This window comes from Crotalus tigris, unplaced genomic scaffold, assembly GCF_016545835.1.
Source record: "Crotalus tigris isolate CLP2741 ecotype Arizona unplaced genomic scaffold, ASM1654583v1 scf7180000023829.5930981, whole genome shotgun sequence".
Taxonomy (NCBI): Eukaryota; Metazoa; Chordata; class Lepidosauria; order Squamata; family Viperidae; genus Crotalus; species Crotalus tigris.
In genome coordinates, this window is record NW_024100213.1 from 976,476 (window position 1) to 990,628 (window position 14,153).

General features: G+C 43.1%; 1 protein-coding gene across 2 annotated transcripts in view; it reads right to left on the minus strand.

The window, feature by feature from the left end:
• Positions 1–12,410: 12,410 nt before the first annotated feature.
• Positions 12,411–14,153, minus strand: part of MCCC1 (methylcrotonoyl-CoA carboxylase 1) — a 28,894-nt gene continuing 27,151 nt past the window's right edge. Inside the window, exons 19-20 of one of the 2 annotated variants that reach the window (XM_039321836.1) lie at positions 13,701–13,834; positions 12,411–13,199 (exon numbers count right to left, since the gene is read on the minus strand). In XM_039321836.1, coding sequence (XP_039177770.1) covers positions 13,727–13,834 — 108 coding nt within the window. In that variant the 3' untranslated portion in view covers positions 12,411–13,199; positions 13,701–13,726. Of the gene's footprint in view, positions 13,200–13,537; positions 13,601–13,700; positions 13,835–14,153 lie in introns of those variants that run through there. The other variant, XM_039321837.1, reaches the window with a different exon arrangement.

Genomic DNA, 14,153 nt, shown 5'->3' on the forward strand with positions numbered 1-14,153 from the left:
TGAATTTTGATCACGTGACCATGGGAATGCTGCAAGGGTTGTGTGAAAAATGATCATAAGTCACTTTTTTCAGTGATGTAACAGTCACTAAATGAACTGTTGTAAGTCGAGGATTAGCTGCAGTTACAGAGCAACTGTAGGGTTAAAATCCCCCATCAGTTGCTAACTAGCTAAATAAAACAAAATAAAACCCACACATACCAGAAACAGCCTGACTGATCTCACGATCAGGATGTGCAAAACTCTTGCAAGATTGGAATTGCACGGACCTCTGGGTTAGGGGTGTTGTGGGACAGGGGACAAGTGCCCCAACTGGAAAGATGGAAGAATACGATGCAACCCTCTTTCCTTTTGTTGCTCAGAAAGCTTTACAAAGTGTCCATGAAGTTGTATTGCACCCCAAGGAGATTTCTGCAAGATGGATGCTTGGCCAGAGATGTTCCTCCTGTCTCTACACATCTGGACCATTCCCTAAACTTCTGGTCTTATCAGTGTTTGGGGCAGCATTTTTTTTTAAACTGCAATTCACAAGTGGCCCAGCCAGTTATCAGCAGCTACCCACACTCCAGGCTGCCAGTCTCCCAAAATTAAACAGGTCAGGCTTACTACATCAAGAACATGGGGATGTTGCCTCAAACTGACAGGAGCGAGGTTCAAATATGTAATGTTAAAAAGAAAGTGGAAGCTTGGAACCAACTTCCAGCAAAGGTCAATCCTCAGTAACTGAGTTTAAACGTGCTTGGGATAAACATCATCCAACCAAAATTAAAAAATAAATTAAAATAAAATATAACAATAATTAAAAACTAATTAATTAAAAAGAAAATCTGGCTCTGATGTGCTATGCTTCTGGGGAGGGTCCTTTTCTCTAATCCCACCAGTGTCCTTGAAACAAGCAGGATGGATTTTGCTGTTCTTGATCATCCATCATAGCTTCTGCCAGGGAAGGACCATCATGAAAAAGGATTGGCAAATCAGAAGAAATTAAGTTATCTAGGACAGCATTTCATAAAGTGTGACTGAGGACCCAGGAGTTCCCCCAAGACCCTCTCAAAGGTCCACAAAATCAAAATTATTTCCCAGTCTATGCTGAAAAACAATAAAATATTAAAATCTCATCAAATGATTATGAGAAGTGGTCGTGGCAGCGAATGCATCTGTTTTAATTTTTAATACAATAATTATCAACAAAAAATAATTCTTTAGAGGTCCTCCATAATTTTTAAAAGTGGGAAGAGGTCCTTAGAGAACAAAAGCATAAGAAAGACCTATGGAAATCCAGAACTAGATACTAGGCCAGTGATGGCAAACCTTTTAGAGACTGAGTGCCCAAACTGCAACCCAAAACCCACTTATGCATTGTCGGGTGCCGGGCGGGTGTGGCCCATTGGGTGGGTGTGGCCCAATGGGTGGGCATGGCCCAATGGGTGGGCATGGCCCATTGGGTGGGTGTGGCTGCAGTGGTAATGGCAGACTGGGTGGGACTAAAAAGTTCAGTCAATCCCAACTTTGCAAGATCTTTTTTTTTCCCGTGAGAAGTTGAAATTGACTGATTGAACCTTTTTTTTTTTTTTTGCACACAGCGGCGGAGGCCTAAAGCAAAAATGTTTTATAAAACCAAGCTGAAAGCCTAGGACTGGGGCGACGGCGCGCATGCCTACAGAGAGGGCTCTGAGTGCCACCTCTGGCACCCGTGCCATAGCTTCGCCACCACTGTACTAGGCTGTTCTTCATGTGCACTGCTGTATTTGACCCATATATGTATGGGTAGAGTGTGCTACTGGTAGAAATCATTGACTTCCTTTATTTTTCTTTCCCATTGTGTTTTTATTACTAAACTGGTTCTTTAATCTTAATCTGCATACTAAGTGGCTCGTATCTTTTTTGAAAACGGTAGGCTCATTCTGATGGGGAAGTAATCTAACGTGCCTTACAGCTCTGACACTACAGCAGGGTTTCTCAACCTGTGGGTCGCGACCCCATTTGGGGTCGAACGACCATTTTACGGGGGTCGCCAAACAACGCGACCTGCCATTTTTTCCCTCAGGGGGTGCCGCCGCGCATAGGGGTGGTGACGCGCATACACATCACGCCGCACATGGGCGGCGCCACGCATGCGCACTGCAGCGTGCATGGGGGCGGCACTGCGCATGCACGACGTGCATGCCCGGCACGTCCTTATGACCGGGGTCGCTGTATAAAAAGGTTGAGAACCACTGCACTACAGAGAAGAAAAGGAAGAAAAGCAGAAAGTTGTTTCACTTTCTTCTGAATGAAACCCAGCAAAAATGAAAGTGTGGGTGGAAGCCTTCAGAGCAAGACAGTGGTGGGATTCAGCCGGTTCGCACCACTTTGACAGAACCGGTAGCTAATTTTTTGTTGCCCAGGCCCAGAAAGGACTTTGGAAGTTGTTGGATCCCACCACTGGAGCAAGACCCCCTTCTCCAGTTATGTAGAGAAAAGGGGCACAGGGACCCCTGCTTGAGGGAGTCCGAGAACTCTGTGTAGATGTATATAACTAGTCCTTGACGTACAAACACAATTGAGCCCAAAATTTCTGTTGCTGAGTGAGACAATTGTTTAAGTGAGTTTCCCCCCATTTTACAACCCTTTTTGCAGTTGTTAAGTGAATCACTGCCGTTGTTAAATTAGTAACGTGGTTGTTAAGTCAATCTGGCCTCCCCATTGACTTTGCCAATCAGAAAGTTGCAAAAGGTGATTGCAAGACCCCAGGACATTGCAACCGTCATAAATATGAGCAAGTTGCTAAGCATTCAAATTTTGATCACGTGACCATGGGGATGCTGCAATGGTCGTAAGTGTGAAAAATGGTTATAAGTCACTTTTTTTTCAGTGCTGTGGTCACTTCATACGATTGTAAGAGAACTACCTGCAACAGTACACATTCCATTATCCCTTCACTATTAGATCCTCATCCTTAAGATGGTAAGATAAATGACCTTTTTTTGCTGTATGGCAAGATGTTGTAATTTTCATTAACATAACAATAGCAAAGAACCCCCTTCTCACTATGCAGGTGGTCCTCAACTTATAACCGTTTGTTTAACAGTGGTTCAAAGTTATCATGACCTTGGAAAAAGTCAATTATGACCTGTACTGACACAACTGTCAAATATCCTCCACAGTCATGTGATTCCACAGTCATGTGCACTTGGCAACTGGCTTCCAATTGTGACCAGTTGTGGTGTCCTGCAGTCGTCGGATTGCGATTTGCTAGCTACAGATCCTCCTGGTTTGGGAGGGCAGAAAAAGAGTGCATTAATGTTCCTTAACCTCATCAAGTTTAAACTAAGTCAGTGGTTCTCAACCTGTGGGTCGGGACCCCATTTGGGGTCGAACGACCATTTCACGGGGGTCGCCAAACAACGCAGTCCACCATTTTTTTCCTCTTTTCCTTAGCTGTGCTACTCCCTTTTATTCTATTGGCTTTTGAAAGCCAATAGAATAGACTTTCTTGAATAGAGTCTAATTCTATTGGCTTTCAAAAGCCAATAGGAATTGTCCAGGCTGTCTCTGCCCTGCTGAGCCCACCAAAAGTCCCATTCTGCAAATGGTGCTGCAAGTTGTCTGCAGCGAAGGCGAACTGTCTGGAAGTTTCCATCCCTCCCTGCTGAGCAACTACTAAAAATGTAAGTAAAAGAGGGCCAGGGGTGGGAGGTGGGAGACCAGCGGGCGCAGGGAGGGTTGCTGGCACGCGTGGGGCCCGGTGGGTGCCTTACCTCCCTTGGGCTGGGCCAGCTGGTGGCCCAGCCGGTGGTCGCCCTGTGCCGTCGCTGCCCCTTGCCAGCTACACCTCAACCGGCGCAGGGGGCAGCACCACGCATGCGCGGCGCTCCCGGGCAGGGAAAGTCCTCGACTTACGACCGGTTGGGTAGTCCTTGACTTCCAACCAGTTGGGTAGTCCTCGACTTACGACTGGTTGGGGTCGCGGCATTAAAAAGTTTGAGAACCACTGAACTAGGTGGACTTCAACTCCCAGAATTCCCCATCCAGCATTTTGGGAATTGAAGCCGCACCTTAAAGTTGCTGAGACTGAGGCACACTGTACTAGTGAATGAGTATGACACTCAAGGACACTAAGTTCCAAATGCTGTCATCAGTCTCATTTTCTTATTAGCCTTGGGATAATTACACATATCTCATTTAATGTACAGTATCTCTCAGGTTTGTAATGGAACAATAGGATAATCTCTATTCTTTGTTATCCCTGTCTCCCAGTCTAGGATTTAAATTCAGTGACAAACACAGTATTTTGGTTTGAAGCATTAAATGGTAAGTGTCGAGATTCTATCAGGTTTTTGTTTCCTGCAAATAAAGAAGAAAAGTATTCCCCTGGAAGCGGTAGATTCCAGTGAGTTCCAAATGGGCAACCTGCAAGATGCAAGGGATTCAGTTCCCATAATTCCCCAACTAGCATGGCCATTGTTTATATTTCTGGGAGCTGAAGTCCATACATCTGGAAATTGCCTAGGTTGAGCAATGCTGATGTAGCTTTTACAAACCTTTGTTATGCTTCAACTCTCGTCCTAAGCTGATTAAGTCCAACATGTCTGACTTGCCCTAGGTTGGAGAAGATTGTTCTATTCAGAAAAGCAATCCCCTGTTGACTAAAATTTGGGCGCCTGTGGGGTGTGGATGCACATTTCAATAAGGCAGAGAGAAAGGAAGGGTATCAAGTAAAGAAACATGAGTAGGAATTGCATTATAGAGCTCCTCACTTAACAATTGTAATTAGAACCAACTGCTCCATTCTAAGCATAAACGGCCATAAAGCACATTTACCTGCCTGCACTGACTTACGGTGGAAATTGCAGCAGTACTAGTTGTGTTTGTTAACTGAATCTCACACAGTTGTTAAGATACAATGTCACATGATCACCACGTGCAACTCCTGCCGGCTTCCCCATTAACTGCTTGTGGGAAGATAGGCATGAAGGTCACAAATGGGGATCCTGGGACATTGCACCTAATGATTGCATGGGATTCATCTAAGGCAGTGATGGCGAACCTTTTAGAGACCGAGTGCCCAAACTGCAGTCCAAAACCCACTTATGCATCGTCGAGTGCCGGATGGGTGTGGCCCATTGGCTGGGTGTGGCTGCGGTGGTAACGGCAGACTGGGTGGGACTAAAAAGTTCAATCAATCAATTCCAACTTTGCAAGATCTATTTTTTTCCCACGAGAAGTTGAAATTGACTGAACCTTTTTTTTTTTCCCACACAGCGGCGGAGGCCTAAAGCGAAAAGGTTTTATAAAACCCAGCTGAAGGCCTAGGACTGGGGCAACAGCGTGCGTGCCCACAGAGAGGGCTTGAGTGCCGCCTCTGGCACCCGTGCCATAGGTTCGCCACCACTGATCTAAGGAGTGCTGTAATTGCAAACTGGTTGTCAAAAGCCTAATCATGATCATGTGATTGCAGATTGTGGTTGATGCTTCACCAGCTGCAACCACAAGGACAATAATTAGTCTGGTGGTTCAGTGCTACTTTGAACAGTTGCTGAACAAGTGGCTGTTAGGAGTGAGGACCACTTGTATTTCCTCTTGTCTTTACCCCTTAGGCTCCCCAAATAGAATTAGGAATCAAATGCGGTATCACACCGACAACTTTCTGCGCCTTCACTCCTTTGTGCAGCTCTTGTTCCTTTTTTGCCTGACCTTAGTGATAAAATCTTTTGTCAAATTTTTTTTTGCCTACCCTAGAAATTGAAGAGCACAGGCAGGTTTTGCAAAGCTTTATTAATCAACAACTTAGTTACGTGAATATCACAAAAACATGTCAAGTACAATATATACCTATAACAGAAAAATAAGAGTTGGAAGGGACCTTGAAGGTCTTCTAGTCCAACCCCCTGCTCAAACAGAAGATCCTACACCAGTGATGGCAAACCTTGTAGAGATTGAGTGCCCAAAAACCGCCCCCCACCTCCACTCCGCCTCCTGCCCTGCCTGCTCCGCCCCTGCCCACACCCTGCCCCGCCCACCCAAAGGGCCACACACCGCCTCCATAGCCTGCCGCAGCAGATTGCCCAGGCCAGGGGTAGGCAACCTTGGCTCTTTTATGACTCGTGGACTTCAACTCCCAGAATTCCTGAGCCAGCCATGCTGAGGGGAAAGGGAGAGGTCCCCAAGCTGAGCCTTGCTGGCTCAGGAATTCTGGGAGTTGAAGTCCACAAGTCATAAAAGAGCCAAGGTTGCCTACCCCTGGCCCAGGCAGTCCTGTAGCGCCATGGCAGCCACGCTCTCCGCCCGCACCCCGCAGCATCATCTGCACAGTATGGGGCGCGAGGGTGAAGTCTTGTCCCTGCTGCCTGTCTATGTCCTTGGCTGCACTGCTCCGTGTGGGCCATGCCCGGGGGAGACTCTCCTCCAGGTGGGCTGCTGGGGAGGAGGGGGCCACTGGGGAGGCGGGGCTGGGGCTATAGTGCGCGTGCCCACAGAAGCGGCTTTGAGTGCCGCCTCTGGCACGCGTGCCATAGGTTCGCCACCACTGTCCTACACCATTTTGGATAAGTAGCTCTTAAAAACTTCCTGTGATGGAGGTCCCATAACTTCTGAAGGCAAACCATTCGACTGATTGGGTTTATACATATCACACAGCCTGCATGGAATATAGGAATAAAGATATGATCGAATTCTCACACCAGATGTTTTCTGTTTTTTGGTGGCTTAGTGTGTGAACCCAGGAATCTGTGGCTTACTTAATATGTAATCCGGCATTGAAGTCTTCTTCCCTGCTGGCATTTGGGTAGAGCCAGGAGACCGTTCTATCTGAAATGCATCCAGTTCGATTCCTGCATTGAGCCACATGGACACGATAACCACAGTGGCCCTTCCAAGCTTATGGTTCTGGAAAACAATGTTTAAGGACACTTATGACATAACAGGGCCATATAGTCCGGAAGAGATCCAGCCAAGTGATTCTTAATCTGCCTTTCCTGGCTGCTCATAGTTCTGTGATTCAGTAAGCCAAGCATTTCTTCCCCATTCCTTCAGCATCCAATCATTCACAACAGCTCTTTTAATTTTGCACACACCCTTCTTAACGATCCTTCCCCCCCCCTTTTATGTTTCTTCTGATGTATTCAACTCTTCTTATAGCATGGGCAAAACCTGGCATTTGTGCTAACCATCATCACCATCTTCCTAGCATTATTCCCACAGTTGCAAGGTCCATTTTTTTTAGATTGACAGATGCCATCTTGCAAATCAAATGCAGCATCCAAGTCTCTATGGACGTGGCAGTTTGCAAGGATGGAAATCTACGGAGCAGTATGATGAATATCAAACCAAGTTTGTCCCCTTTTTTTTTTTTTTTTACTTCCGGCCTTTGTTTCTTATCCCTTTTCTCAACTTTGCATAATATTTCTTATTCTGAAATGGAATAGTGTGATAGATACATTTGTTTGCATTTGGAAAAGCCTCTATAAGTGGGATGAAATATCACCAAATTATGACTGAAAAACAAACTATCCAACATTTAGTGTCAGAGTGCTAAAACACAGCCTATGATTTCTTGGCTGTGACAAATGAAGCAAAAATTTATATCTGTAATCTAGGAATACATTTATAATACAGGTAGTCCTCAACTTACAGCAAATCGCTTAGTGACCATTTGAAGTTACAATGGCACTGAAAAAAAGGTGACTTATGACCATCTTTCTCACTTATGACCATTGCAGCATCCCCAAGGTCAAGTGATCAAAATTCAGATGTTTGACAACTGGGTTCATATTTATGACGGTTGCAGCATCCCGGGGTCACGTGATCCCCTTTCGTGACCTTCTGACAAGCAAAGTCAATGGGGAAGCCAGATTTGCTTAGCAACCGGGTTACTAACTTAACAACTGCAATGATTTACTTAACAACTGTGGCAAGAAAATGGGACAAAACTCACTTAACAAATTTCTCACTTAGCAACGCAAATTCTGGGCTCAATTGGGGCCATAAGTCGAGGACTACCTGTATTTTAGATTTTATACTTCATATTTAGTATTCTTATTGCAGGATCCAATCTGGGTGTCAAGACTGCTAACATCGGATGTTCTTGCTTGCCATATATGAAGAAGCAAACCTGTTTGATTTAGCCGTATAGCATTTCTAGAGTTAAGGCAGATAGTAGTAGTTAAGGGATGGGAAAGTATGCAAGTTAACCATAACAATGTCTGGGCACAGTGTGGCCAAGGTCAGCTCAGCTGCAACGGGAGGGGCACCTCACGCTTCACATTAATTGGAGAATGTGATTGATGACTGTAAAATGAAGGAGTGAGTTATGCTTTGTTACAGATGTTTGGGAGAGGGAGGATTCAGTTTCTGGCTTAACTTTGTTAGTGCCGAAGCTATGCAGAATAATAAAAGATTCTTTTAGAGGAAAAAGCCTCAAAGTTCTTTGAAAATCTGCTTTCTTTCGGAACCATGTCATCGGGTCAGTCACCGGGAGCAGAGGTTTTTAGAAAGCCACAAGTCATTTGGTGAGGACACGCATCCTCAATTTCATCACATTTGTGTTCCTGAGTTGTAATCATCTTGGTTGCCTCTGGGCATGGCTGCGTAATTATTCTCGTCACTTCCTGACGAATGTTGCGAGAGCTGTTTTTGTTTATTTCTTACAATCCCTAGTTTCTTCAGAAGAGTCTCTGAGTATCCAATGACTTCAGCTAAAACGGAAAAACGATAAACCAGGTTAAATTGTGAGGGGAAATCCAACAGGAAATACAGGGCAGTCCTCAACTTTCAACAGTCCATTTAGTGACTGAAGTTACAATGGCACTGAAAAAAAGGTGATGTCAACGCTGCTAACATCGAATGTTCTTGCTTTGACAACATATGGAGATGCAGCCATTTTCCTTAACTTGTGTATTACTCTTAGAGTTAGAATTAGATGATACTGTGGGGGGGGGGAGGAGGAGGAAGAATGTGTATGGGAATTAGTTAGACATAACAAGATGGTAGTAGTGTGTGATTCAAGCTTGTTTGAAATAAGAGATGATAAGAAGTGGCGGGTTGGAGATCTGGAGGGAAAGTCTGCATTTCAAATTAATTGGAGAATGTGATTTATGACCGTAAATTAGAGGAGGGAATTATGCTTTGATACTGTGTGTTCAGGGGAGGGGAATCCAGATTTTGGTTTTGACTATATACGTGCAGATGCCATGCCACTCAAATAAAGATTCTTTAAGATAAACAATGCCTTGAAGTTCTTTGAAGAGTTTCATCAGTCAGAACCATGACAGGTGACTTATGACCATCTTTCTCACTTATGACCATTGCAGCATCTCCATGGTCACGTGATCAAAATTCAAAGTTTGACAACTGGTTCATATTTATGACGGTTGCAGCACCCCGGTGTCACATGATCCCTTTTGCAACCTTCTGACAAAGTCAATGGGGAAGCCAAATTCTCTTAACAACCGTGTCACTAACTTAACAACTGCAGTCGTTCACTTAACAACAGTGGCAAGAAATGGAGCAAAACTCCCTCAATAAATGTACACTGAGGAATAGAAATTGTGGGGTCCATAGTGGTCATAAGTCGAGGACTACCTCTACCCAAAGTGCTAGATTGGAAAGTTGGGGGAAATCCTTAAAAAGACAAATTATTTCCATATTGTTTTCAAAAATTGTAACTGTCCATGAAGTCACCAGGGATCAAACTCAGTTTGATTTTCTTTTTAAAAAAATAAATAAAAGAACCCTGACTCTATTTAGCTTCTTGGTTGCTTGTAGAAAGGGTATGTATGCCTGTGTATCTGTGTATTTATACACACCCACACATAACAAAATAAATTGCCATCATTTTTATTTCCAAGACAGTCTCTCTGAATATTTATCAATGATATCCTTAGGTGAAAGGATTAAAATAAAAATAATGGGTGGATGTCTTGCTGGGAACTGGGACGCTTCTCCCAAGAAAAATAACAGAACAACAGAGCTGAAGGGACCTTTGAGGTCTTCTAGTTCAACCTAGTCCAACCCCCTGCTCAAGCAGGAGACCCTAAACCAGGGGTAGGCAACCTTGGCTCTTTTATGATTCGTGGACTTCAACTCCCAGAATTCCTGAGCCAGCTAGGCTGAGGGGAAAGGGAGAGGTTTCCAAGCTGAGCCATGCTGGCTCAGGAATTCTGGGAGTTGAAGTCCACAAGTCAAAAAAGAGCCAAGGTTGCCTACCCCTGCCCTAAACCGTTCTGGACAAGTGGCTTTCCAATCTCTTCTTATAAACATCCAGCAATGGAGCACCCTCAACTTGTGGAGGCAAGTTGTTCCACTGATTAATTGTTCCACTCCTTGATACGTTTCCATCATTTATTTCTTGTCCGTAAATATTCAAGTAATTCAGAGAGGAGCAGGAGCCTATATTATGTATGCAGATATAGTCTCCTGTTTTATCATTTGGGAAGTTGTTTTAACTGACTTATATGCTTCAGGGCAGGAACAATCTTGGTTTTTATTATACTGTGATTGGTTCTTCCCGCTTTGAGATTAATAGGTAGAGTATAAGTGCTTTAAATCAGTATTAGATCTGATTGGATTGCGAATAGTTAAGGATGATGCACTTGTCTCCAAAAACATGGTCAATACTTCCTGGAAAACATCCAGGGACAAACAAATGTCCTGTAGAAACTAGGCTACCTAAATTTAAATGTCATTAAAATTCATAGGACAAGTTGTGCAAATAGCCAGGAGTTTGGGAATAAAATAAGATGAGCACTTTTATTAACATATTGTCTTTTAGTCTGTGGATTTTGAAGTCAGCAGTCAAGTATACAGACAGCTCATTATTTTTTACCCATCTATTTCATACTCTTCCCTCAGTGGATAATTCCTTGTTGAGCAAAGTCTGTGTTCGGTATGATGCATATACAGCTGGTCCTCATTTAGCAATAATTGGTTTTGATGACCTGGTCATTGAATGAAGCAGCTGCTAAGTGAAAAATCACATAAACATCACAGTGCTTAAGGTTTTACTTCAGCTTTGCTTTGCTTTACAGCAGTGGTTCTCAACCTGTGGGTCGGGACCCCATTTGGGGTCGAACGACCATTTCACGGAGGTCGCCAAACAAGGCTGTCCGCCATTTTTCCCCCCTTTTCTTTGGCCATGCCCCTGGCACCCGGTGATGTACAAGTGGTTGGGGATCACCACAACATGGGGAACTGTATTATGGGGTCGCGGCATTAGAAAGGTTGAGAACCACTGCTTTACAGCATCAAAAAGATACAACCTCAGGGGAACTCAAATGTTATGGAAGGTTTCCAGGAAATTTTTACAGAGGTACGACTGACAGCCTTTTAACAAACTGCATCACTGTCTGGTTTGGTGGTAGCAGTGCCTCAGACAGAAGGTCCATACAGAGAGGATACTGCTTATAAGGACTATGTGCTTAGAGCTCGAAGTATTGTTAGAGACCCCACATACTCACTTTATGGTCTGTTTCTGTTGCTCTCTTCTGGGAGGAGGTTTCGAAGTATTTATAGCAGAACTACTAGGTTCTGCAATAGCTTTGTTCCTTATACTATCCATCTTGAAAATTTTCAGGATTCTTTTTTTTCCCGCCATGTATATGTATACATCCAAATTAGACTGTGATGTTTCTCTGTGTCATATATGTGTGTGTGGGGGGGTATTTTTTTGAGAGCTGAATGCAACAAAATTTCATTTTAATGTATGCTGATAGAGTACATTTCAAGTAACAATAAAGTTTCTATTCTACTCTACTCTATTCTATACTCTACTCTAACTCAACTCACAAGATAACTGGGTAAAAGGGCAAATACTATAGTCCTCTTTCTCTAAGCTCTTGTCCTTTGAAATGCTCATGATAATGTGATCATGAAAGATGTGATCATTAACCAGAAGAGAATTGATATTTGTATTTACATTCATTGGAGAGGAAGGGATTGTAAGAGAGTAAGTAGTCAATGAGGAACATACATCAAAAGGAATGGCAAGCATTGGTTGCACTTAGGAGACAAAAATAAGCCTTTTGTGTGAAACTGATTAGGGTCTAGTTAGTTTCATATAGCAGCACAAGCTGGTTGGGAAGTTCTATTAATTAATCTAAATCATAGAACTGAGCTTGTAAATGCAGTTAGTGCTTTAGGGTTGTTAGAAAAGCAGCTCAGAAAGTGATAGTTTGTTTAGGCCATTTCTCTGATCTGAGTTGGGGAGAGGAAAAAACAGATCAGGCCCAGGTCAATGTACCTCTAACTTCAACAGTCCTCTTTTCCCACAGAATTGTTCTCAAACCAAAGTTCATCTGTTTGTTCAAACTGCTGAAATTATTGGAAAAATGGCTTCCACATTCAAATATACATCCAATCTAAGTTGCAGGAACTCATATGCAAATGCTTATTTCCACTCAAGAATTCTACAAATTAAAATAAGACAATGAAACTATAGGAAAAATACTTGGGAGAGCTGTATTATTACCACATATTAGTTAGCCTTTTTAAATGTACTGTATAAAATGTGGACATCTGGTATTAGAAATTCCATAATCAGACAACCAAACGTGGGACAAAAGGAGATCAGAACAAACCGTGCCTGTTGAGAATGACAAATTAAAATTTTGTCATTCCCAACCACAGCTCTCAAAATATTTTAAAACAATGCAACAATTGAATCAGACCAGAAGCTGTAGTCACTGCAGCTGTTTTCCAAAGAGACAACACATGCTAAGGAAGACGAGGGACAAAAAGTGTTCGTACAGTGTTTTTTTCTATTATTTTTCTGGCTACCATTGATCCCTCGATTGAGTACGGAGGCTGGAAAGGTATATTACTTCTCTTGTCTTCTGTTCTTTAGTGCACTCAATCCAGAATTTTTTCATCCACGCTGACCTCCCTGGGTCAAGCTATTATTATACCAATGGAGATGTGAGAATTCAGCTTGTCCAGGACTATCAGATTACACTGCTGGCTAAATGAAAATGTAATCACAAACTTTTCAAGTACCCAGGCAGGCATCACAGTTTCTACGGTAACAGGCAGCCTCTCAGGTGGCGGTTTAAAATATTTTTCAGTGGAGACCATTTTTGCTTTCATGGAGAATCAGCAGCTGCTAAGAAATCCAGCAATTGTTTTAAACAATGAGGACCATCAAATATGGCTGTGCTGAGGTAAATCCTTGGACTCTTCTCTTTCGTTCTCATGAGTAAAGAATTTGGAGGCAGTTCTTCCTGAAACTGAGAAAACATCAGAAGAGTACCAAAAAACACAAAATACAGATAGTCCTCGACTTATAACCATTTGCTCAATGACCGTTCAAAGTTACAATGGCGCTGAAAAAAGTGACTTAAGACTGTTTTTCATACGACTGTTGCAGCATCCCCATGGGTTCAGGTGATCAAAATTCGGATGTTTGACAACTGGTTCATATTTATGATGGTTGCAGTGTCTCGGGGTCATGTGATTCCCTTTTGTGACCCTTCTGGCAAGCAAAGTTAACGGGGATTCACTTTACAACCATGTTATTAACAACTGCAGTAGCTCACTTAACAAGAGTGCCAAGAAAGGTCATAAAAACAACTGTTTCGCTTAGCAATGGAAATTTTGGGCTCAGTTGTGATTGTAAGTCCAGAACTACCTGTAGAAAAGATACATTAACAATCTAGTCAGTAAATAAGAAATAAATATGGATTCTTGAGAAATGGGAAAAAGAACAGCTGAGAGGCAAAATGCCTTACCTCCAATCGCTGGGGATTATTCTGAATCAGTCTTCCTCTGCTAACTCAACAAGCAGAGCGTTTCTCTTGACCTGGGAACCTTCCTGATAAAGAACTTTCTTTATTATCCCTGCGTTGGTAGCCCGGATGATATGCTGCAGACAAAAGATATGCTACTGGTTTAGTCCACATAGTTTCAAAGGCACATTATATACATCTTAATTCCAAATTTGAAATGACTTCAGGATCGAACCCAACAGAATCCACGTCCTAAACCAGGGGTGTCCAAATTTGCCAGCTTTAAGACGTGGACCTCACGCTGGCTGATGAATTCTGTTAGCTGAAGTCCACAAGTCTTAAAGCTGGCAAGTTTGAAGATCCCTGTGCTAAACCGACGGCTATTTTCTCTAATAAAAATGTGAAGCTTTCAAGAGAAGTTTTCATTTGAAATTAAGACATGCTTTGTGAGGCTGC